The sequence below is a fragment of the Dryobates pubescens genome, chromosome 11, assembly GCF_014839835.1.
Source record: "Dryobates pubescens isolate bDryPub1 chromosome 11, bDryPub1.pri, whole genome shotgun sequence".
NCBI classification, from domain to species: Eukaryota; Metazoa; Chordata; class Aves; order Piciformes; family Picidae; genus Dryobates; species Dryobates pubescens.
In genome coordinates, this window is record NC_071622.1 from 11,759,021 (window position 1) to 11,782,994 (window position 23,974).

At 45.3% G+C, this 23,974-nt stretch overlaps 1 protein-coding gene across 7 annotated transcripts in view; it reads right to left on the reverse strand.

Annotated features, from left to right (window-relative positions):
* RASAL2 (RAS protein activator like 2) overlaps positions 1-23,974 on the reverse strand; it is a 204,075-nt gene that overhangs the window by 20,960 nt on the left and 159,141 nt on the right. For 6 of the 7 annotated variants that reach the window (XM_054165589.1, XM_054165588.1, XM_054165587.1 and 3 more), the window contains 5 exons: positions 18,719-18,828; positions 8,478-8,631; positions 6,852-6,950; positions 5,493-6,047; positions 3,147-3,291 (listed from right to left, as the gene is read on the reverse strand). In XM_054165589.1, the coding sequence (XP_054021564.1) occupies positions 3,147-3,291; positions 5,493-6,047; positions 6,852-6,950; positions 8,478-8,631; positions 18,719-18,828 (1,063 nt within the window). Of the gene's footprint in view, positions 1-3,146; positions 3,292-5,492; positions 6,048-6,851; positions 6,951-8,477; positions 8,632-14,601; positions 14,730-18,718; positions 18,829-23,974 lie in introns of those variants that run through there. The other variant, XM_054165593.1, reaches the window with a different exon arrangement.

Sequence of the window (23,974 nt, forward strand, 5' to 3'; positions counted from 1 at the left end):
GGATTTGACTTTGCACTCACAATGTATTATCAACTACAAAATCATCTGCTGCCTTAGAAATGAAGCTGTGCTATTTGTCTTCATAATTTCCCCAGGAAATGCACTTGACAATGAGATTTATTTTTATTATTTCTAAATTTACCTTTTCTCTCTTTTTTTTTTTTCCTTTTCATTTAAGGAAGTGTCACCTTGCTCTTGAGTAAGAGTAATACCTGAGTGCCAGCTGCATACTGCTAATCTCAGCCTCCTGTATCAATGCTTTACAACATTTTTATAGCCAGCGTCTTTCAAATGCATCCTTAGCATTTCTGTCACCCTCATCTAACTCATCACAGCGGGAACTGGACACATGCAGAACCAGATGAAGCTTCCTTGGTCTGATAGGTTGGAGTTAACTACTTCACTCTTTTCCCTCCTGAACCTGCCAGCACACTGTTTGAGCTGTTGTTGCTCACCAGGAGAAGCGCTTTATTTGTGCATACGATGATTTGATGTCTTCTAAGTTCATCTCCTGAATGATCCTGCTGGCTCCAAGCTAATGCCACGAGGCTTGTTTGTGGAAAAGGCTTTGGGGTTTTTGTCTTTGTTTTCATCAAAACCATTCAACACCTCCCATCCCCCCCCTCCCCAAGTCTTAAGTCAGCAGTGTTCTTGCAAGCAAAGCAGGCAGCACATTTTCTTAAGCTGGTTGTTTTTATTTTTGTTGGGGTCCAAAAAAATTTCTGCTGAGGGCATCTAGATCACTTTGCAAAACTTCCAGCATTGCCTCTGTTGAGCCAATTCTGTTCTAACTGCTGTTTACTGGATAATGGTTTTGTTTCCTTAAATAAATCTGAAACTTGCTCTTTGTGGCTCACAAGACTCTGCATTAATCACACATGAAAGATGCTCCTACAGATGCATTAAATAGCTAATGCCAAGTGTAAGGCTGTTAATCCTTCCCAAGAACATGGCATCTGAGCAAAATGACATTTAAAACTTGACAAAGAACTAGGTGGGTACATTGTCACCAGCAATCTTGTCACCAGCAATCTTGCCCCGAGCCACAGACAAGCTGGATGACCTTAGGGGGATTTTCCATCTCTCCTGGCTGTGATCCGCCATCTCATCGCTCAGCACCAGTGCTCTAAATGATGTATTAGAGGTCATTAATTTTAAAATATTTTTATGTAATTAGTGCACATTAAGGGGCTGCAGTCAAATGGAATATGCAGGTCCCACAGCTGATTGCTGTCTGCTGAAAAGCAGAGCACAAAAAGCAGTGTGCTGCTCATTTCTCCACACCAGGCGAAAGCCTAGGACTGTGACTTAGGTTCAGTGGTGGCACCCATGGGTCTCAGGCTGCTTGAGCAGGCTCACTGCACTCAAGACATGGCCAAAGAGCACATAATCACAGACCTGCCTATGCTGACCCACAGAACACCCATTTGGCCAACTCTCCCTTGATGGCCTGCCAGCATCTGGGCTTCCTGAGGACAAGCAAGGCTGTTGGGAAAGGAAGCTGCCTCTTTCTTTATTCTTTTGTGAAAGGATGTGGTGTGGGACTGGGATTTAGCCTGATCTTGTTTCTCTTGTATCAGTTTCCAAAGCTTGCTTCTTCCAAGAAACAAAAGGGGGATGGGTGCCCAATTATGCACTAGTGGATAACAAAGATTGTGTGGAGTTGGTAAAAGCCAGGCTGGGAGTTTCTTTGGAAAGCAGCAGGCACATTATCAGTCCTCTTTATTGCAATACCAGTTGTGTGGACAGTAATTTCCAAGGCAGTAGCTTATGCCCAGAGCGGAACCTTTCATAGAATCAATAAGGGTGGAAAAGACCTCAAAGATCATCAAGTCCAACCTGTCACCCAAGACCTCATAACTACTAAACCATGGCACCAAGTGCTATGTCCAATCCCCTCTTGAACACCTCCAGGGATGGTGACTCTACCACCTCCCTGGGCAGCCCATTCCAACAGCTAACAACTCTCTCTGTGAAGAACTTTCTCCTCACCTCAAGCCTATACTTCCCCAGTGGCAGAATTACCAGGATCCATGCTGGCATGTAACTGTGGACAATAGGACCCAGTGGGAGGAATGGCATTGGACATGCCAGGTTAGCCAGGCAGTTTTTATGCGACGATGAATAACGAGCACTTTGGATAAACACAGGCAAGAGGTTCCCTTGACAGCCTGCTTCTTGATCTCCTGGTCTGTGCTGCTCAGTAGCCCTGCAGCCTCACTCCCTCTAGCCATGTCTTCAGGATTTTTGTTGGGGCAAGGTACCAGTTTAAAAGGTTAACACAAATGTTACTAATTCATTGCTCCATGGCAAAGGTAAGGGCTGAGTAAGTCCAAGGGTCACTCTGGAACATGCCAGCATTACTAGCAGTTGCAGCTGAGGCATCTGGAAATGAGGTTTCATGTCCTACCTGCACTCAATCCAAGCAACAGGGGGCATCTCACACTTAACACTTGCTAACACATAGCTGACATTTGCTGTGAACTACGATGGCAAATGGAGGAGACTGACTGGAGATGCACCAGCAATTGGCACTTGTGGATGAACACTTTGGTTGTCATCAGGTATCCCTGAGTGTCTGGTGCCACTCTTAGGGTGGCATCTCATCCTAAAGTGAGTGCAGGAGCTTCTTTAGCTTGAAAGAGTATCAGAGAAACACATGCTTCACATTCATAACCCTTTCTGAAACCTCCAACTAATTGTATTGCACATGATACCAGATTCACTGCTGACACCATGACACAGGTATGGTCCAAATCCCTTTTCTAAGCCTGTCTGTGTATCAGATGGAACAATCACCATCACCCACAAATCAGCTGCAGCATTGTACCTCTTCATCCCAACAAGAGACAAAAAAAGAAGGTTGCCCAGAAAAACATAACATGGTGATACAATCTTTAAGTGAGGCTTAGCTCTGTCAAGTTTGCCTTGCCTTGGGTCCTGCAGGCACCAAAGAACATTTTGCTATTTGTGGAGGAAGGGCATCAAGAGTAAGATGACACATAGTTTGCTGTCTGGATACTAGACACCTGGGCCGAATGCTGAGGCAGTTCCTTCCCATCCCACATTCCCAGGTGCATGAGGCTTCAGTCATGGCTCTGAGAGCACAGGTAACCAAAACAGGTGACAGAGAGGCACGTTCTTACCTAGCGCATCGTGAAGGTACTTCTGCCCTACCAACTTGAGGTATTCCTCAATAGCTTTGGTAGCAAGTGTGTTCTCCCTGAAGATCAAGACATCATGCTCCCCACAGCGATCCACCTCAGACATCACCAAATCTGTCAAGAAGTCCTGAAAAAAATAGTTCAAATGACAAGAGGTTATTTTAACCAGAACCCGTCATTCCAGGCCGACTGCAGAGGCCAAGCAGGAAGGATGAACAGAAGAGCCACAGCTGGGACAGTTGCTCAGCTTGAGCCAAGGGATGCAGGCAGTGTGGGCCAGGGAAATCACTAGGGCTCCTCTTAGGTTCATTATACTTATAAAATTGTATAGAACATAGATCATAAAAGGAGAAGACTGTAAAAGAAAACCTGTACAGCAAAGCTCATGTTCCAGTTTAGGTCCTGAATAAAACCTCTCACCAGTTTGTTTGCCAGTGCCTCTATCTGCTGAAGGAAACTGTCTGAAGGAAATTTACCTTTTGATACAAATATTGCACAGAAACTTGGATTTAAAACTCCAAAATGGTAGTCAGGCACAAGCTCTTACAGCTTGGTGAAATCTGAGTCAGAATGGTTTGTACCAGTTAACTTCACAAACCAGAAGTGGTTCAGGCTTTGGTAAAAAGGTTAACACACTTGCTGTGGATCTACACCATTTAACTTGAGCTGTACTCAAATGCCCAGACAGAAACTATCAGCAAGTGTTGATATACACTGAATAACCTCTTGATATGGGGTCTAAGACTCCAGTATTACTCATTTCCTGAACTGATAACTTTATGTGAGCCAAGGACATGCAGCATTTCATAAGAAATACTCAGTATTTTGCAAGACCTGAGTTCAGCCATCATGAAGGTCTCCAGTAGAGAACTGTAACACCCCTAAACACCCACTCTGAATTAGGGCTGAGTGATAACTGACTTGCTAGTTCTGCTGCAACCATCAGCAGCCTCCAGACAGTTCAAAGAGTGCTGCTGTACAGTTTTATAACCCATTAACTACAGAAGCCATAATGTACTGAGTGTAAAATATGCAGAACAAATTATGGATGATAAATATAGACCAAAAAAATACACTTTAGTACTCTTGGTTTTCAATCCATTATTGCTGTTCATTTTCAGCAAAACCTGAGAGATTTATTTTCACCTGGTGCAAACTGAGTCCCCACCAGTGTGGTGTGACCTGGAGAGGTACCCTCTTTAGGCTACGGCAGCCCAAGCTGCTCAATGCTCCCAGCAAGCAAAAAGTTCAACCGTTCAGACAAAATTATAACACTAATTTCCCTACCTGTCGCAGACAGCACCACAGGAATCCAACGCCTGCTTTCCAGTAGCATTTCAACACAACCCTGCAGGAGCTACCCCAGCTACCAGCCACTCTTAATCAGCAAAGGAATGAGTTCCTATCACACACTGTCACACAGCACCAGCCTTTGAGAGTGTCGAGGGGAGAACAGCAGAGAGTGGCATGGGATTACACAACTATAAAGGACATTCTTGGAGCAGTTAAATTAGGATGTCCTTTGGATGTTGCTTATGGTTATCCTTGCACATCTCCAACACTCTTAACGTGTGTTTGGATGTGCTGAACTTGCCCTAGCTGCATTACTGGAAGGAGCTGGCCACAGTTTGGTACTACTCACACGCCCACTTGGCAGGCAGCATCCAGATAAATCAATGCTTGTTAATGCTTCCCAGAATTTCTCAAGACCTGCAGGATATTCTACTCCAAGAAACTGAGGCTCATTCCAATTGCTGCCTCACAGAGAACCATCAGCGTGAAGCCACAAGTCCTAGGAGTGTCCTTGGGGCAGGTGGGATCACCTTTAACTTGAGTACAGATCCTCCAAATAGCCATTCAAACACCGACCACATGAATGCTAGCATCGATTAGCTGACTGAGCACTGAATCAACAATGGCACCCTGCCACTCATTGGATGAGACTTATTTATAGAATTAACTCCCTGACTTTCTTCTCTCTTGCTAACTTATCCTGTGTCACGATTTTGGAAATGCAGAAGAAGTTCCTGAACACCTGAGTGCAGGCCCTAACTTCTCAGAATAAGGTGAGGCTTTATAGGCCTCCCCCTTACACTTTCTACACAGCACCTTTAATCTCTGTATCCCTTCTAATTATTGTTGGTGTCATGCCTGTCTCTGTGCCTCCCTGGCAGATGTGATTGCCAAGTCCTTTCAGCTACTTTTGAGACCCTTTTCTCAGCCCTATCCATCAGGCACTTTCTGCTGCTGCTGATGGTCATGGGCTTCCTAGATTCTAGCTGAAAAGACATCACCTCTCAGCAGTGAAAGGGAGCTGCCTGGCCTTACCTTGGCTCTCCCGGTGCTCTGCAGGATGTGCACCAAAGCACAGGCCATCTCCTCCTTGTTCCTTACGCTGATCACGGGCTCCAGCACGGAACACAGCATGGTGTAGTTGCTGGTAACAAACTCTGCAAATTCCTTGTACTGCTCCATGGGCAAGATGGTGATGGTCTGGTAACGGGACTTTATCCGAATGGAGGGTCCCCCTGCTTTCCCTTTGTTGGGGGTAGGTGTGCTGACTGGGTACCATTTTTCCACAAACTGGCGACCGGTGACGCTGGCCATGGGGATGTTGACCAGGCCTACGTAATTATTCTTGTCCTTTTTCTTCTTCTTCTCCACATCCTTGTAGATGTGAACCGTGATGCTGTGCAGAGGTGGGAGGCCGTAGAACTCAAAGTGCTCTCCCCAGAAAATGTTATCTGCTTTTGTTTTGCTGGTGGTGCGGGCAAAGAGGGTGTCATCAAGGCACAGCTCACAGAAGTACTTCTTCTTGGGGGCCAGGTCCTTTGCCTCGATGATCCAGAGACGGAGCACATTTTCAGCTCGACGACAGTTGTCCTGTGCAGAAAAGAAAGAGCTCAGCTCTGATTTGAAATGCATAAAATGTGAATGCTTTGTCTTCAAAAGCGGCAAAAAAGGCCTGCCTTTGGTGTCCAAGGCAGTGAGAGAGTCAGAATTCAGAATCATCCTCTCTGAAGATCAGAGGATGGGAAGCTCTAGAAAGCTGAACATTTTCTGAAACAGAGGCAAAGGTCTGTCTTTGGCATGTCAAAGGTAAGGACCAGTATGTTTTCCTTCTCAAAAAACTGTATCTGAAATGGGTTAGAAAACACTCTGCACAGTGCCACTCGGAAGCCACTGGACTGGTGTGGTGGCATGCTGTGTTGTTTACTCTGTGAGTACCCCTGAGAGCACTGTTAGCCTGTCCTTCACAGTTGGTATGCCAGCTATGGAGGTGACTTAGATACTTCCACATAGCAATAAACTGACTTCCCCTCTCACTCTGTCTTGAATTCCTTACTTTGTTTTCCCCCAAACTCTGTCACACGGTAAAGCATGAAACCTGTGAAGCCACATCCCATCCTTCTGAGGTGCCTGGCATCAGAAACCCAGTGTGCAACATCAAGCAGGCAGTGGGGCAGGGAGCAGGAAGCCGGCTGACATGTATTTATCCAGTAAAGGTTTGACCTTACTGCACTCACTAGAACAGTACACAACTGCTTGTGATACACTGATGGGCAGGCTTCTTCCCAGACTAAATTAATTGGGGATGCATCTGTGGGAAGCCCTGGTACACTGGACTAAAATCCAATCACACCACCTCCGTTCCCCTGCTAATCTCATTGCTGCAGTTGCTGTTACCTTATTCGGCTGCACTGTTCTGCGTAGGTTTTCCATCCACTTGTCCCTCTCTGCTGCGGAGGAACAACTGAAGCATTTACTGCCACTGGAGTAGGTTACCTGCAAGATATAAACAACAGGGTGAGTTCAGGCAAGCCTAGGAGACGTGTAAGAAGCTGCAAGAAGCAAAGGACAAGATAAGCAAAGCTGGAGCAATGAAGTAAGTATGAAAAAGGCAGGAAAACAGTAGGGGAGCCTAGAAGGGAGAGAGAGGTTAAAAGGCTCACAAAATGTAGAGAGAAAAAAACTAAGTTCAAACTAATGTAAAACTAAACAAAATACAAAGAGCACCAGAGGCTTCTCTCAAAGACTTTTAAACAAGGCTTTAACCATCCAGTTAATTTACTTTAAAAAAAAAAGCTCTTAAATGGTTGCAATTCTCCCCCTCAGGTCCCAGAGGCAGTTGATTTAGTTGCTAACAGTGGACAGACAGAACTAGCTATGTGTTAATGTAAGGCAAAATACACAAGAAAAGGTATCTTCAGGAAATAGAAACTGTTTCCAAGGGTCCATATATACTGCAATGGTCTAACACGAAGCAGAGGAGTTGTGCTCTGAGCCACGCTGCTCTATGTAACTCTGCTTTCAGGCAGGAGGGACCCACCTTGGTTTTTTCACTTGTACATGGCCTGACAAGCTTCGTTTCCTCTTTCCATTCACTGGTGCCCACAATTAAAAAGCAGTTTGAGGCAACAGCCTCAGAGTTAAGTTGTTGCCAGATTTTCCACTCGGCTCCCCGAATCTAAGCAAGCTGGAAAGTGCTTCCAACCAGAAGAACGAGACTGAAGCGAAGAGGAACCGTTCCTGGATACATCCCGAGGGAGAAGAGCCTGATATGCTGGTTTTCTGCCAGAGCAGTTTTCCAGGCTGTAAACAGATCTTTGTTCCAGGAGTTCAGACACATCTGACTAACCCTGCTGAAGACAGACTGTCACCTGCCCCTGCCACGACAGGTTACAATGGCCTTGGACACAGCCACCCTGCTGTTGGTCCAGCAAGATGAGGACTCTCTTCAACCAACCCACCTGTTTCTGAAGCTAAGCTGGGAGCCATGTGGCTCTATGCTGCAGTCTGTGCTGAAAAAGCAAGAGGAGCTTTGCACCCTGCTCCATGGTGCAACAGACATGTCCAGAGTTACCAGAGCTTCTCCTTTATCAGTCAGAGAAGGGGCAGAGCTAATGGAAGGGGGCTCTGACTGGAAATCCCATTTCTCAGTTACGGTATATTTGCTAAATTTAATTTGAGGTGAATTTGGAGAGGATGAGCACACAGCTTATGAACAACAGCATGTTCCAACCATCCATTTGCATGCAAACTACAACTGCCTAGATATTTATCAAATCTAAGAGATTTTTTTGCCCCCCACCCTAAGTAGAAGGCTTGGTAATTGAAAAATATTTCTCTCCATTGAGTGATGCCATTAGCCTCAAGGACTTTAAAATCTCATGCTGGTTCGCAGCCCCCACCCAGACTTTGGGATAGCAGTGGCTGCTGGCTGTTCTCCAGTTAGAGAGGCACAGAAGCACGTCCTGCAAGGCTCAGACTGACAGCATGTCAACGGCTATGGGGTTGGGGATCGTTCTTTACCTCAAAGCAGAAGTCTTGTCCAAGGATACTGCTGTGAAGTGGTTTGACAAAGACTTGCTCTTCTGCCCCAAGATCCAGAGCCTCCACAGCGCTGCCTGGGCTCAGTAAAGACTCATGCGAACGGGACTCTTTCAGCTTTGGCAATCCACGTGACCTGTGGGAGAGAGAACAAGGTGGAGAGGAAACATTATTTTTCTCACAATTACCAAAAGAGTTGGCAAGGCCCCAAAGAAAGCTGCAACCTGGTGTTTATTCAGAACAACTTCTACAATTAGCCTGTAAAGGTTATGAAAGTAACATTAGGCCGGCAATCCCAGACTCCTAAGGAAACATCCAGCTATGCAAGCCTAGGAAGTCCATTCCCACTGACCTAGAAATTGGAGCTGCTGAGCCATCAGTGAAAGAACAACAACAAAGCAAAAAAGTTCAGAGCTCACTGCAAGATTTAAAGAAATCCCGTGGATATGTCTGGATCTATTACTGAAAATACTGACTACTGCCTAGATCAGTAGATGAATGCTGTGCATGAACACAAAAAGCACACCATGCTCAAAATTGCTAGACAATGAAGATAAGAGACACAAGAGATGAACAGCAGATGATCTTTCTGCAATACACTTGAGTATTCTTACTATCCCAGGCCTTTACACCAAGTACAAATATTCAAATTACTTCCCACTTCTCCATGCTCAATACCTACACTGACATTTTGCTTTTTCCCCTTCAGCTGCCTATCCCAGTTTTAACAGTTTACAATTTTTCTGGTATCTCCATCCTTGTTAAACTTCCCCTCACTGACATGTACTGATTCTCTTTTTCAGTTGACTGTTCTGTAAACCCCAGAGCTCTTCCAGAGCTGGCATTTCCCACATTCACAGCACTTCTTGATCAAAGCAGTCTAGTCTTTTCCCCCACCAGTTCTAGAATACTCCACAGATACATCCCTCCACTACCCTTTAGCTTTCTGCAACCAACAGCAACATTAGAACCCACACTCTAACACTTTCTGTATTCTCCCATGTCCATTTACTGCAACATCTATGCACAGCAGGGAGCTCTACTGTCAAACAGCACTGCAAAACATGCTCAATTTATAGATGACAGTGGCTTCACCCATGCTCCTTCTAATCCCAAACTGACACCTCAACTATAAGCTTCTGCAATAAAGTCATATCATACCTTAGGCACAACTAGCATTTTCACTTCAAAAGGCAAACACTATATGCACCCCCCCCCCCCTTATTTTTCCTTTAGCTGGAACTCAGTTAAAGCCTTCACAGATTACCAACAAGGAAGGAAGCACACCGCCTCCCAGCTCAGCAGAAAATGAGCTGTTTACCTGGCAGTCTGGATGTTGTCAAGATACTGAAACTTGTGCTGGTCCCTAAGCCTGATCAGTGATCTGTGGAAGTGTGTCCATGAGTATGGCTGCACCTCCAGCAAGTACACTGAGTACAGCAAAGAGATGTGGAAGTAGAAAGGCATCAGTTGCCTACACATTACACAGAGCAAAGCAATGCTCTGAAAGGCTGCTTTCTGACCCACGTTCATCCTCACAGTATTGCCTCTTCTCTTCAATTCCCACTATCAAGGCTCAACAACCAAATAGAAAATGTTTTTAAAATGTATTTATGGGGGAATGAAAAGCACAGCTACCTCAAGTGTTTTTTATATACTTCCCTCACATATACAGGAAAATCCTCCTGTTTTGTAACCTTTGCAAAATCAAATTCCTCCTACCTGTGAGCAATTCTGTGGGGAGACAGAGGGGAAAAATTACAACCCATATTTGGAACAGGCATCTTCAGTACATCTAAGGCTGCTTAACAACAAAAACTTGGGTACCACGAAGGACACATGTAAAGCAACAAGCAGAGTTCAGCTGGCTGCTCTTTTGTGCAAAATGAAATGCTGAAAGTATGGGAGCAGATTCGTGTACGATAAGATTTATTAAACAGTCAGGGAGAACTTTGTTCCCATTTAATATACTGAATGACCTGAGTGCAGGCAGCAAAACCCTTTCATCAGAGGGATATTACAAAGACCCTGATTTCAAATGCAAAGCAGCAGCAGTGGTACAAACGTGTTGGCTGCGCTGTGCACGCTTTGTTAGAACAGGTTACAGCAGCAGCTGTACCGACGCAAACCCAAAACCTCAGCCATGTATAATTGAGCACTTTGCTGCAGTTAAGGTAGGGCAAGTCTAAAATAAACACACCACAATACACCACTTTAATATCATCTCTGCAAAATCCTCTCTAATTTCTTCTCTCAAGAAAGCACTGCTGAGGTCACTTGGCTTCTGTCCTTATCCCAAACTCTCAGCAATTCCAGTCCTAACAAAGTACTTCGGTGTATGATGCAGGGAGCTGGCAGAAAGCCTGTAGCCAACTCCTGCCTTAGCTCCTTGTCAGAGAAAGAATCCCAGTATCATAGAATTGGTTTGGGTTGGAAAGGACCTTAAAGATCATCTGGTTTGAAGCTCCCCACCATGGGCAGGGACACCTCCACTAGACCAGGTTGCATGGAGTGGTGAGAAAGAAAGGGAAGAGGAGGGAAAGAAAAAGAATTACCACAGGAAGGAGAAAGAAAAAGAGATTTTACAAATCCCAGTTGAGCAGAGGCTGCACTTGGAAGAAGACAAACGAAGCACACCTTACATGAAACAACTGTACAGCCACTTAGCAGTGCATCCCCAAATCATAGCGGTGCCACATGTCGCAGCCCTTCCTCTCCAACTTCCTTCTCTGGGCTATGTCTTGAACAGTAAATCCTGCTGGGAGAGGAAGAAAGGGCACACAAATCCAGGAGGAGCTCTTCCTCAAGCCTCAGGTTAGGAGTTTCAGAACAGCACCACGCCAGGCAGATAAGCTGGGGCCAGAAGGAAAGTCACAGCGGCACCAGCAAAGAAACCTCTCTCCTCGTTGGCAGTGCTCCCACCTGGCCCCACAGGCGACGCAAAGAGGCTCCCAGGTGTGTGTTGCCATGGTGTGGCCTCCTGTAAGCAGATCGGGTGGGCCAGGAGAGGCAGGCAAGCACAGGGATGTCCACAGACCTGGCAAAGATGACCTTTGCAGAAAGAAAGAAGCCCCTCCTCTTCCCACCCTACAAGTTTAACAAGACCCAGATAGTTAAAGACAGTGGGAGAGAGTGAAGCAACTTCCACGAACGCCTCCAAACAGCCTCTGGGGACAGGGTGGGAGGAAAAGCAGGTACATGCAGAATCTACTCCGTGCCTCCACATCCCACCTTGCAAGTTAAATCTTTCAGCAGTATCCATTCTCCTTCATTGCTCTCCTAACTAGTTAGCTGTGAACATTTTCTGTTGTGTTGCAGATCAGCTGCAGCACAGTTAGTTTTGTTGACTCAGGGTCCTGGGGCAGAGGAACGTTTGCCTTCAATCCCCTGAAGTTACCATATTTATCACAGCTCAATAAACTGATTAAGTGGCTTGGAACTGGCACTTTGTCTTCCATAAACACCACAGCAATGTCGTAAATTTGCTGGTTAGATGGAACCACACGCATTTACAAACACAAGCGTGTGCATTTGTAAGCACCATGGTATGTATTTCATCTATTGATAGACCTGCAAAGCAAATCATTGCCTAAATCAGCAGCATCCCAATCAATAGAGGCAATAATAGGTCTCTGCTGCTTTAAAGCCTCATCTGATATTCTGAAGCTGTAAGTAACAACAAAGGAAAACTGCTCGCTGGCCTCTCCCTCACGCAGAGGCACTGTTAATGAACTGGTGCCACTGACTAACTTTGCACTGCCCAGCATAGGGGCTGGATTAACAGGGTCCTTCCTGTATTAGGTAGGAAGCTACTGGTAAAACGGGAGCTGCTCAGAGTCCCTGTTAAGAGAGAAGTAATCCCAGAGAAGCAGATTACTGTAAACAGGAAGATTGCACATGCAGGAGGTGGGGGAAGGGTTGTTTGTACAAATCTGTTTCTGCTAAACAGCTCCATTAACAACACAAATCCTGTTTTAAAGTATAATTAACCTCCCATGATCAGCTTTTTTTTCCTTTTCTTTTCTGCACACAACAGCGATAACAATTTAAAAAAGCAAAGGACAACTCACGAGTTCAGAGCAAAGAGCTACCAACAGCACCCAACGATTCTCACAGAGGTGTTCCACATAATTTCTTTCCAAAGGAAAAACAGGTGGAGGAGGAGCATGTCAGGGAATATTTTAAACTTCTCACCTCTTTTCATGTGTTTTGTAGCATGGGTCTTCAAAGCTGCATCATTTCCTTCTAAATCAGAGCCGAGCCACTGCCCCAAACTACTGACCTGGCAACAGCATGTGGCTGCTACTGAAAAAGATCTCTTCAACAACACCATCTTGCTGGCCCAACCCCAAGCTGACCCTCTCTCCGTGCACACCATAATTCAGTAATTTTCCACTATGGGAAGATCTGGACTGTAAGCTGGGAACTAGAAAGCTCTGGCTTTTAGTGGCTACCCGTGGCACGCAGCAGCCTATTAGCTGACCTCTATTATATTCTACTGTCTACAAGGCGTGTAGGACAAAGGGTTAAAATCCTAATTGCTCTGGTTATGAAGCTCTCCTGCTGATTCTGACCTATTTAAAAGCCACCCTACAAAGCACAAAAGACTTTCAATTACTGAGCTTACCAAGGAGAGCACAACATTGTTTGGAAAACAAGCCTGTAGACATCAACATATAGAAATGAGCTACCAAGGACCAGAATCCCATCATCTGTCTCCTTTACCAAACTGGTGTCATGGTAAAAGACATTGAAAAAACATCTTTTGTTCAGCCCAAGCACCTGGCCAGATCTCTGTGGGTCTTAGGCGAAGCTGTACTTCTGCATGCTTCCAATACCTCCAGCACAACACCCGTGTGTTTACAGACACTCCCCGAGACCAGAAAGTTGAATTCAATACTTAGCCGCTCGCAAAGCCACAGGAGAGAGCTTGCACTGTAAGGCAGGGAACTTTCTGCTCAGCGCTGTGACTCGAAATCCCAGCCCTGCTGAACTGGCCCCTAAGGTCGGCAGCATCACCTGCACTGCAGGTGTGCTCTGAAGCATCGAGTTTCCCCGTGCAAGCCTTCATTTTGTAGGCGCCACACCCCGCTTCGTTTTCCAACTGCCAATTAGCAGAACATCCTACTACCTGGTCAACAATCCTACAAGTCTAACCAGTTTCATTATTAATTTTTCATATTTAAACCAGAAAGTTTGGGTAACTTATTTAAGGTGCAAGTTCTACTCAGCAGCAGTCCCGTGCTGGCTTTTTCTGAGCACACTGCCATCAGCCTTCCACTGACAGTCTGTTCTTTTCTTGCAAGGCCCTACCCAAAGTCTCCTTGTTTGAATCGTGGACTTGTAAAACCCTTCCCTGCCTGCCCGCTCTCCCTGCAGATCACAGCTTGTCCAACAGACACCTCACACAGCTGCTGAATTTCACAGTGCTCGTGTTCTCCTTGCTCTATTGTAACTGTGCTCTCTGCTATTAACGGTTTTGAATACTTCTGTCTTGCTGGACCAGAGATGCTTAACTGATCCACTTTCATTTCCCTGCCAAGCTATTGACAGGTGAGGTTATGAGGAAAAGCCGAAGGTCTGCAGAAAACCATCAGCCATTAAGAAGTTGTTTTTGTACAGGCATCAAGTGAGCTTACAGGTGGAACAGAGCAGTCTAGCACCAAGGTGAAGGTTTGCCACAACAGCCCTTAACATTGAGATTTTGTCCAGTTTTCAGTGAAAAACAAGCAACTGCCTGAGGATTGAAAAAAAACCCCAACAACTGGCTGAAAGAAATATGTTCACCAAAGCAGGAGTGAGACATCTCTCTGGAGATAAACCACTCCCCACCCCCTTTCCCCATACTCCAGCGTGCAGAAGATAGAAAGAGATATGCTGAATGAATAGAAGCTTGGGGTGAGTCAAGCCTTAATAACGTGTTGTGTAACACAGATTTTTATCCCTGCATCTGCACCAGGACAAAACTCACCCACCTCTCTTGGCAACCGGCATGACATCCGAATGAACGGGCGCGCGAAACGCGTCGGGGGTTGCGTCTATTATTTATGGAATCTGTGCTATTTCCATCCTGCCAAGAAAGCAGGAGGGGGGAGTGAGAACTTACCGAAAGTAGAAGAAGCTGTCGTTGGAGCAGCGGTAGCGTCTCACCATAAAGCCCAGAGCCATGGCTACCTGCTTCCCCACAACCCGCCGGAGCCCATTCTCAGCAAGGATGTGGCAGGTCCTGTGCTCCGCCACGACTATCTGATAATGCCATAAAATGACTTTTGTAAAGCAGGAGGATTCCCACGTGGCAGTAAATCCCAACAGGGCAAAACCCTCCCAGCTGTCCACAGAGCTTTAGAGCTGTTGCCGAGACCATATGCAGCCAGTCTCAACCATCTTCGCTCTCTCACCATAAACGGAACGGAGGCAAGTACTGTGGGTCCACTTGGAAACACTCTCCAATTCCTGTCCACAAACTGAATATATTAATTTGGTCTCTTCTTTCAAATGTAATTTTTCTCAAGTATTTTCTCAAACTTTTTTACATGTTTTATATATTACTGACACTGAGACAAGAGTGTGGGTTGAAGAGCTCAAAGAACGTAGTGGGAAATGGGCTAGGAAAGCTGTGAAAGATGATACAGTAACATGGTGTCACATAGCCTCATGGTGAGAGCTGCTGAGACCTGGTGAGATGCTGCACTGGCCACACATCTGAAGAGCTTCATACACATCTGATGGGGGGCACAACCAAGCAGAGTCTATGTCTTCTGATGTTAGTGCCTTGTAAAGGCAAAACACGGCGTTTCAAGTACAACAGGTCACCCAGCAAACAACCTGAATCTGAGTAATAGAAGTGATGCAAACTACAGACTGAGAGGTGGTGAATTTTTGCAAGACACCTGGATGCTGACCCACAGTAGGCTTCTTTCTGGAGGGGCAGCTCTCTCCTCTCCCTGTCCACCTTCTCAGTCACATTGCAACAAAAGTTAGCAGCCAGAAAAAAAGTAGGTTGACCAACTGGTTTCTGCTGAAACTGGATTACGAAAAAATCTACAACTTATCTCCATTGCTCCTTCCTACAGCATTCCTGGATCCTTTCCATTTCAGATCGACTCTGAACAGACAGCATCCATCCTCTGTCACCATCTGGCACGGCATGTAGTGTTACAGCATCCCAAATCTTGATGTGCACCAGGATAACTCATCTACCTTGCTACTGATTTCTGTAGGTGTTTATCTGTAAGCATGTCCTGTTTCTCAAGAGGACCCAAACATCTCAAAAGCATGAGAAAGCAACATGACAGCAGCCTCCATTTCCTTCTCACCTTTGCAGGGTTTTAATTTGTTAAGCTATATAATGCTTTCTTTGAAGGCAGGGCTCTTGTTTTTGCAAGAAAAGGTAGATGCTATCAGTCCACTTGGCCCTGAAAACTTCTCTAACACCATGACATCACTTAGCATCACCCGCTTAAAATGGGAAAGGGCTGACTCACAGGGGTAGGACAGGAAAGTTTTCACTGCAACAGATCGAGACTCTGGCAGAAAGCAGGGAGAGCAGAAGGTGAGAGAATGGCAGCTCCCTCTCATGAATTAAGTCAGCTGCTATGTGTTAGCTTCTTTCAGGCAGAAACAGTTGTCACTGATTTGTCCCATTGGGAAAAAATCCCAAACAGCAGCATAATTCTAAACATAAATCAATCTTTTTAGTGTCTTCTTTCCTCCAGCCCATCTCCTCCCAGTACACTAATCTGCTCCTCATCTTCAGTGCTTCGTTCCCACGTGGGTTTTGAGTTGTTTTTCCTGCTGCTATATCCACCAATTGCATTTGTCAGGCACCCTTAGATACAGAGTGAAACATATGGGAGAGAAGGGAGAAACTATTGGCAAGTTTCACTTTACAGTGGAACTGAATTTCCTTTATGGATTTATTTATAAAACCCCATTAGAAAAGTAGCAGCTCTAACCATGAACTTTCAAAGTCAGTGCGTTCAGTCAGTGCGCTCTCAGATCAGACCACAAATGCAAAGAGGGCTCCATTAAATCTTCCATCTTTCCAACTGAAGGTACCTACAAGGTTGAGTAGTGCTGTCACACTTTCCTTCCAAAAGGAACTCAGCAGCAATTTGTGACTCTCACCTGCAGCGTGAAGCTTCAAACACAGCCTGAGGTGAGGCTTATGTTTTTGAACATCAAAACCCCTTTGTGCAAAGATTTCTGTCCCAATAAACCCAGTCTCCATTGTTTTCCACATTGCTTGGCTACTCTCAAATGACCACCCTTGCTTCCAGACTCTGCCCTCTGCTCATTTCAGCACGCGGACCTCTGAAAGGGGAAGACCGCACTGGCTTCACTCCACTAGTAACAAATAATTGTATCAAGTCACAGAACCCCTCCAAACACTGGCCTGTCTCTGCCTTACAAGCTGCAAGATGCATTGCTGTAAGACTAGTGTAGAAGGCCAAAGGAGGAGGGTGATTGGATGGAAAGTAAAGAGCAACCACCAGCTTGTCCCTCTCCAACACCCTGCACACCCCTGGCCTTCCAGGGATGTGTTCCCCCCGGCCAGCCTCTGCGTGGATCCTGACACTGGAACTTCTCAGCTCATTTGTTCCTGCATCCTCTTTTTTTAAATCCATGCCAAGGACACTTAAGAGGACTGACAGAAGAGAGCAGCTCTGCCTAATGCCATCACTGCATGCAGTGGATTTTATGCTTTCCAAGCCATCAAGGGAAAATCCATGCTTCAATCAAGTCCAGTTGCAATCCATGCCAGCACGGGCAGGGTGTAGAGGAGGTTTCAAAGAGAAGGCAGCTTTGCTGTGTACAATACCATGTCTTAAACCAAAGTCGTGGAGCTTAATTATAGCTAAATTCCCTGCTTTCCCAGAACAGTAGCATTTCCCTTACACTGCAAAAGCAAGCACCATCAGTCCACATTCAGCACAAGTACCAAGCTAGGGAAAGGCAAACACGTACCTACAGCAAGAAGGTTTTTGCACTACAGAACTCGAAGCAAAGCTGCTTGCAAACAACGGTTAAAATAACAGTTATTTTATCACATGGGGGCATTACTCAACATGCTCCCACTGACTGAGTTGCTTTTTATAGGCAAGCTGCAACTCCCTGAAACCAGGGGTTTGTACCAAAGCTCAAAGCAGACTGGGTGGATGTCACTATGACTCGAGGAGCAGCAGCATCCACACTGTTGCTCCCATTTGGGCGGCAGCAGCCTTTCCTGTAACGCGTGAAGCTAGCCAGACCTCCAACACCCGAGGCTTTGTTACCACCACAATTTCATGGTGCCACCTCTCAGATGGAGCAGACAGCACAGCATGACAGATACAACAAATGAATTCAACCCCGCTAAGGCAGAAGGGAAAATGCACTGAACAACGTAAAATCACAAAAGCCTGCCGTGGCCTTAAGTACAGGGCAACCTATTTTTCACTCAATTTAGTTCTCCTGCTGTGCTACTGTGGAATGTAACAGAGTGTAATGTTTAACAAAAACAATCAAGAGACTTTACAAGTAGTTAGGAAGAACTGTGGGTGAGAGATTTGCTTGCCTCACACACGATCCATTCCCAGCCTGAATCACCAGCCAAAACTGAACCAGCACAAATATGCCAAATAGAGCACTAAGATGGTCCAAAGTGACCGAGTTTTCCCGTTTTCTGAAAGACAGAACATCTATGCATTGTAGTAACACTGAAATAACTGCAAAACTGATTGCCATTAGCAAGGATTCTTAATGTGCTAATCATTATTTATGATTCTATGACTGCCATTAGCAAGGATTCTTAATGTGTCTGCACTGAGCACCTCTGGGCTCTGCTGGTACCAGCATGATTCACTGGCTACTGCCTGATCTGCAGGGAAGTCATGTATGCATAAATGTAAGGTTGTCTAAAGCTGTTGAGTCCAATAGTTTTATATCATGAAATTTAAAGCCTGCAGTTTATTTGCAACAGAGGCAGAAACAGGTATTTGAGTTCATATGCTTAACCTGAACTTTTTGTCAGCTGTTAAGGGCAGCAACAGTTTTCAGTCTTGTGTCAACAGTGCATTGTAGAATAAACAACTTTTAACATTAGACTAGAGTCAGCCTCCAAACCACCCAATCTGCCAGTTGAACAATAAATCCCCTTCCTTGCTCTCACTCTACTGCATGGAGGTTGTTCCAAGCACCTCTGGTTGAGGAGAGCTTGTTTGGGGAGCCGCATTGCACCTTACCTGTCATCAGCGTTGCGGAGAGATGGGAGACGGAAACTCGTGTTCCTGTCCAACTTTGACTGACTCTTTGTCCTCTTGATGGATCCTTTCAGACGTTTACTAAAGAAGCCCTAAAATGAGAAGTTGCAGAAGTGAACCAGGGAAACTGATGCCAGTAATAGATCAATCGATGTGCTGTCACCGAGTCCAAACTCAGCAGCGATTCCTGCTGACAGTGACTGCCGAACGTGCTGCCGTGGGATTCCTCTGAGCAGGAAGAAAGGCAGGGCAGGATCACCAGTGACAGTTCCACCATCTGATAGTGTCAAATGGCAATAATTAACACTACTCCCATTACAGGTGCAATGCAATGAATTACAACTATTGTACAAGAGACCCAACCCCCCATAATTTAATAGGGAGTGGTCTTAGACAGCAGTGTTTGTTCCTACCTCTCCTTTACACAGAGTGGCTTTAATTCTTGGTCACATTAAGAGTACAAGATGTCTTTTATTGTAAGTTTCTATTGCATCCAGGTTTTCCTTTTTCATTCAGATAGAACACATGAAGTCTTACACTGATTTCAATAGCCTCACTGGCCAGAATTGAAAACTTTAAAAGACTTCACCTACTAGTGACTCCAGATACCAGCTCAACTCAAAAATCTACTCATGATCTAAAAATACTGAATCTTCAAGTAACCAGTCTTCTGAACTACCATCATTCATCAAACAATCACAGACCAAAGACATGAGACTTGAGAGAGCCTCTGGGGATCTAGCCAGCCTCCTGCTTGATGTGGGTGTACTACCAATAATAGCCCATTTAACTTTGACTTTGTCTAATGAAGTCTCTGGTGATGGAGGAACTCTCAGTTCAGTGTTGCATTACCCTTCTAGTAAGAGAATTCTTCCTTGTGTTTAACAAAAACCTCCCAAGCAGCAATCTGCAGCTGCTGCCTCATTGTAGCATCTACCACTGTGGGGAAAAGTTTAGCTGCACCATCTCTGTAATTCCTCTCTCCAGTGCAGCAGGCTGCCTTGTGTCACCCCTTCACCTTTTAGAAGACACATAAACAAGTCCTCAGCCTCTCCTCATCATTCTCTCCTTGTTGGTACCATCAAGAGCTACTGATGTGAATCAGGAGCATGTGTGGTGATACAGGAAGAGGGCCATTTGTAGATGGGGGGATATCAGATAGCACAGAAATAGTTCAACTCCTGCACATTGGATTTTCTCCTATAGCCCTTTACATTAGTTTGAGCGTAACATGCATCTTAAATAAACCACATTGTGTCCAAATACTTCCAGGGCTGGCAGACATAAATGCACAAACACTCTTTGGCATGATCACAGCAATCCCAGAGGTTCTTAATCCAATAGGATTAAGCAACATTTTACTGCCTGAATCTGCTCTGCTCCTTCACAGAACAGCTGCATGAAGCCACCGTACCCTGGGCACTGCTGTCGGGAGATTCACCACACTTGAGTGAGTCCACGTGATGGTTATAGCTTGGTAGAATTTGATCACAGTAAGTGTTCTTTTGGTGTGGATTCAACCATCAGATCTACAGCTGGACTTCAGTAAAGGTCTAGTAAGAGCAATAGCTGGCTGGGGCTGGCCCTCTCTGCCATCATCTGTGGTTTGCTAGGCTGGAAGTCGAGTACAGCTGCTTTTGAACACATTTACAGGGCAAGCCTCCACAAGCTGTTTGGGACAGGTGGCAGATGTTGCCCACAGCTGCCTCCTGTAATACAGAAATCAGCAAACTGGAGACAAACAAGGTCTCCTGTTCTTCCCTGTGCAGAACACTGACAAAGCAAGAGTGTTTTATCAGCTCCAGGTGACTCAGTCAGGCCGAAGTAAAAGATAAGAAAAAAATTCTTCACTTTGAGAGTGGCAGAGCTCTGAAGCAGGCTGCCCAGGGAGGTTATGGAATCTCCTTCTCCAGAGAGATTCCAAACCTGCCTGAACGCTGTCCTGTATGATTTACTCTAGGAGATCCTGCTCTAGCAGGGGGATTGGACTAGGTGATCTTCAGAGACCCCTTCCAACTCCTACCATTCTGTGTGCAGTACAGGACTTGTCCATCTCTCAGACTCCTAAGATTTAGACCATCATTAAAAAATATCAATTTATCTGTAATATTTCAGTATGAAGAAATCTCCCATCTCTTTCACCACTTTGGGCAGAAAGTGATGTTTACTGATTGAACAGGGTGCTACTTAACTAGGCTCCCTTTCCCACAGAAAGCTGGACCCGGTGATCTCTGGAGGGCCCTTCCAACTTGTGCTGCTCTGTGATTCTACAGTATTAAAGGAATTGGCTCCCACTCTCTTCTCAGCAATGGATGCTGGAAAAGAAGCTGTTTCAAACAGCAAAGCCCAGGTGTGGTCAGGTTCAAGACAGACTGCAAGTACCTCTAAACCAACTTTCCAGTCTCATGCTTGCCTTTATCTTCCCATATTTTCAGTGCTCCCTTTAAACAAGCACACCCTTCAACTGCTCCTCTACCTTTCCTCATGCTGTTACTCTTGGTCCCTTTAAATGTAGTCTGTTCCTCTTCTTCCACACAACTCCCCTCTTCATACATACTGGTAGCTGGATTCTCCCCCTTGTCATGCTCCTCATTCTGTATATTTCAATGAACAACCAAGTGAGTCATGCTAAATGGTCAAATGGAGAAGAAATTCAGCCAAATCCACAATTCCTCAGGCCCACATCCATGACATCTTCAGCAAATACAGTAAGATGACCTGTCTCCTCTTCCTCTGAGATTTGGATGGTGATGTATTATTGAAAGCCTGTCCATACCCGATAGCGGCACCAGGATGACAGAATCACAGAATGGTTTGGGTTGGAAGGGAGCTTTAAAGGTCACCTAATCCTACCCTCCTGCAGTCAGCAGGGACATCTTCAACTAGAGCAGGTTGCTCAGAGCCCCATCCAACCTGACCTGGAATGTTTCCAGGAGTGGGGCATCTACCAGCTCTCTGGGCAACCTGTGCCAGTATTCCACTACTCTCACTGTCAAAATTCTCATCCTTCTATCCAGTCTAAATCTCCCCTCTTTTGGCTCAGCATCTTTCCAGCACATGCAGATCATCCTCCCCAAATACCCATGTAGGAAACAACCTGCTCACACACACCAGAGCCTGACATGCACCTGTCCACAGGCTACAGAGAGAAATTAGGGTGCCCTGTGGGATGGTTCTGCAGGGAACAAAGGATGAGGGAATCTGTTTTCAGCACCTGAGGCAGAGCCACATTTAAAAGCTGCCCTTCCGTTTCTGAGGCTTGCCAGCCAGCAGGCTCCTCAGGGGTGAAAGCTGCTGCATTCTCCTGAAACAGGAAAAAAAAAGTAGAAAAGGCATGGCCTGATATCTAGATACTGCAAAAAAACCCACCAAAACCAACCACAAATCTACACAGTATGCTGGGGTAGTAAAAGGTACTGTCAAATGGTACTGTGACAGGGGAAGAAGTGGGTTTAGCTGTGTGTGCCACTCAAGCTCTACCCATGTTCCTGTGCTTCTCTTGGTCCTGGTACTGAAAAAGTGCCTTTGAAAAGCCCAGTAATCAGTAGATGCTCTTGGGCTTCTCTTGGGGCCATTGCTGGAATTCCAGGAGAGGATGTAGAACATTTTCAAAGTCACTTTCATATATTCTAACCTCTCAGTATGAAAGGTAACAGACCCAACTACAGGGATTCAGATCTGGTGGACCCTGGCTCTCTTCCAGTACCTCTCAGTCTACTCAAATTGCAAACACAAAATAACATGTTTTTCTCCCCTTAAGGGCAAAGACGACAAAGCTGACCCAGTTTCAGCAGGGGTCTAAAAGTATTTATATTGAACCATTTCAAATCCCACTCAGAGAGGAACTGTGAATATTCATTTTTATGTGCATGCACACTTTTAAATTGGCTTTGCTTTAACAGTAGTGAAACATGTTCTTGGTGTAATTGAACATAATCTATTCCCTAATGAAATAAATATGCTGTCTGGGGTTGAATAAGGCTATCCAGAGCCGAGTGTACAAAAAGAAAAGGAGAAATACTAGGGTGAGAACATACTTGAAGACAGAAATTATTCAAACAAAGAGTGTACTTATTGGTCATTCTCAAAAGATTTGAAAAACATTTGCAATGTTTGCTCTCTGCACCTTGCTGGCAGCTCATGCAGGGCCAGTGCTTACAGATGGACAACCTGGGAGCAGCATGAAAAATTCACATGCCAGAAGCGAGCAGGGCTTTGCGACTTCTGTTTGCCAAAGGAAATGCTTTTATATACTGAATGCAGATATAAAAGAGATGTAGTGATGAAGAATAAACTTCCATCTGCAACAATGCTACCTAACTGAAAGGATTTTTCTGTTTTGTTTTGGGGTTTTTTTTCTTCTATAGAGGAGAAATCCCTGCCAATGCTAATAGCTGCAGCTTGTACCATTGAAAAGACAAAAGCACCCTGACTTCCTTTCTTATTGTCTAGGTATTCCCCTTAAATGCTTATTTCAACGCAAAATGCACTTCTGTTTGGTCCTTTATCCCTAAATGGGATGAAGCTCTGAGCTTTAAAGAATCGTAGTGGAGTATTTTTAACAATTTTACTGCTTAAACAAACACCCTTAGACAAGATGTAAACTTACCAACCAAGCTGCCAGAAATTTGGAGAGTCTGTTCTTAATTGAAAAAAGGCACAAAATACCTAGCAGAGTGACTTAGCTAGGATCAGTACCATGCAGATGTTGCGTTTTACAAGGAGTCCAGTGAGAGAATAAAGACAGAAGAACTGTGCCCTGATCCCTCAAAAGACAGATTTGACAGTCTACATCTAATGGATCAAAGCTTGGTATACATTCCCCTCAGAACCACAGGTTTAGGGGACCAGGGATGGAAAGGAGAGGTGGGGGACAATGGGAGCCCTCAAGCACACACTCAGTCAGGCATGTGGAATAGGTTCAGAGCAGGTTCGTCATCTCAGCCAAAAGCATCAAACGCTGGGGTAAGAAATCCCAGTGATACAGCATCTAAAAATAATGCAATCCCACTGAGAATTCGATTCATCTCATTTGGAAGTTAAGCAACTCATCCCTCTCGCTCTGCCAAGAAGAAATCGCCACAGGAGCAGTGATAAATTCAGCAGGCAGAGCCTGTAACTTCCCTCTGTAGCTGCACAAGGAAGGTGTAGAAACTCTGACCCCCAAGTGGCTCGAACCTGGGGATAGTGGTTGCTTGGGGCAGCTTTGGCTTTAGGAGATGCTCATTCTGTTTCACA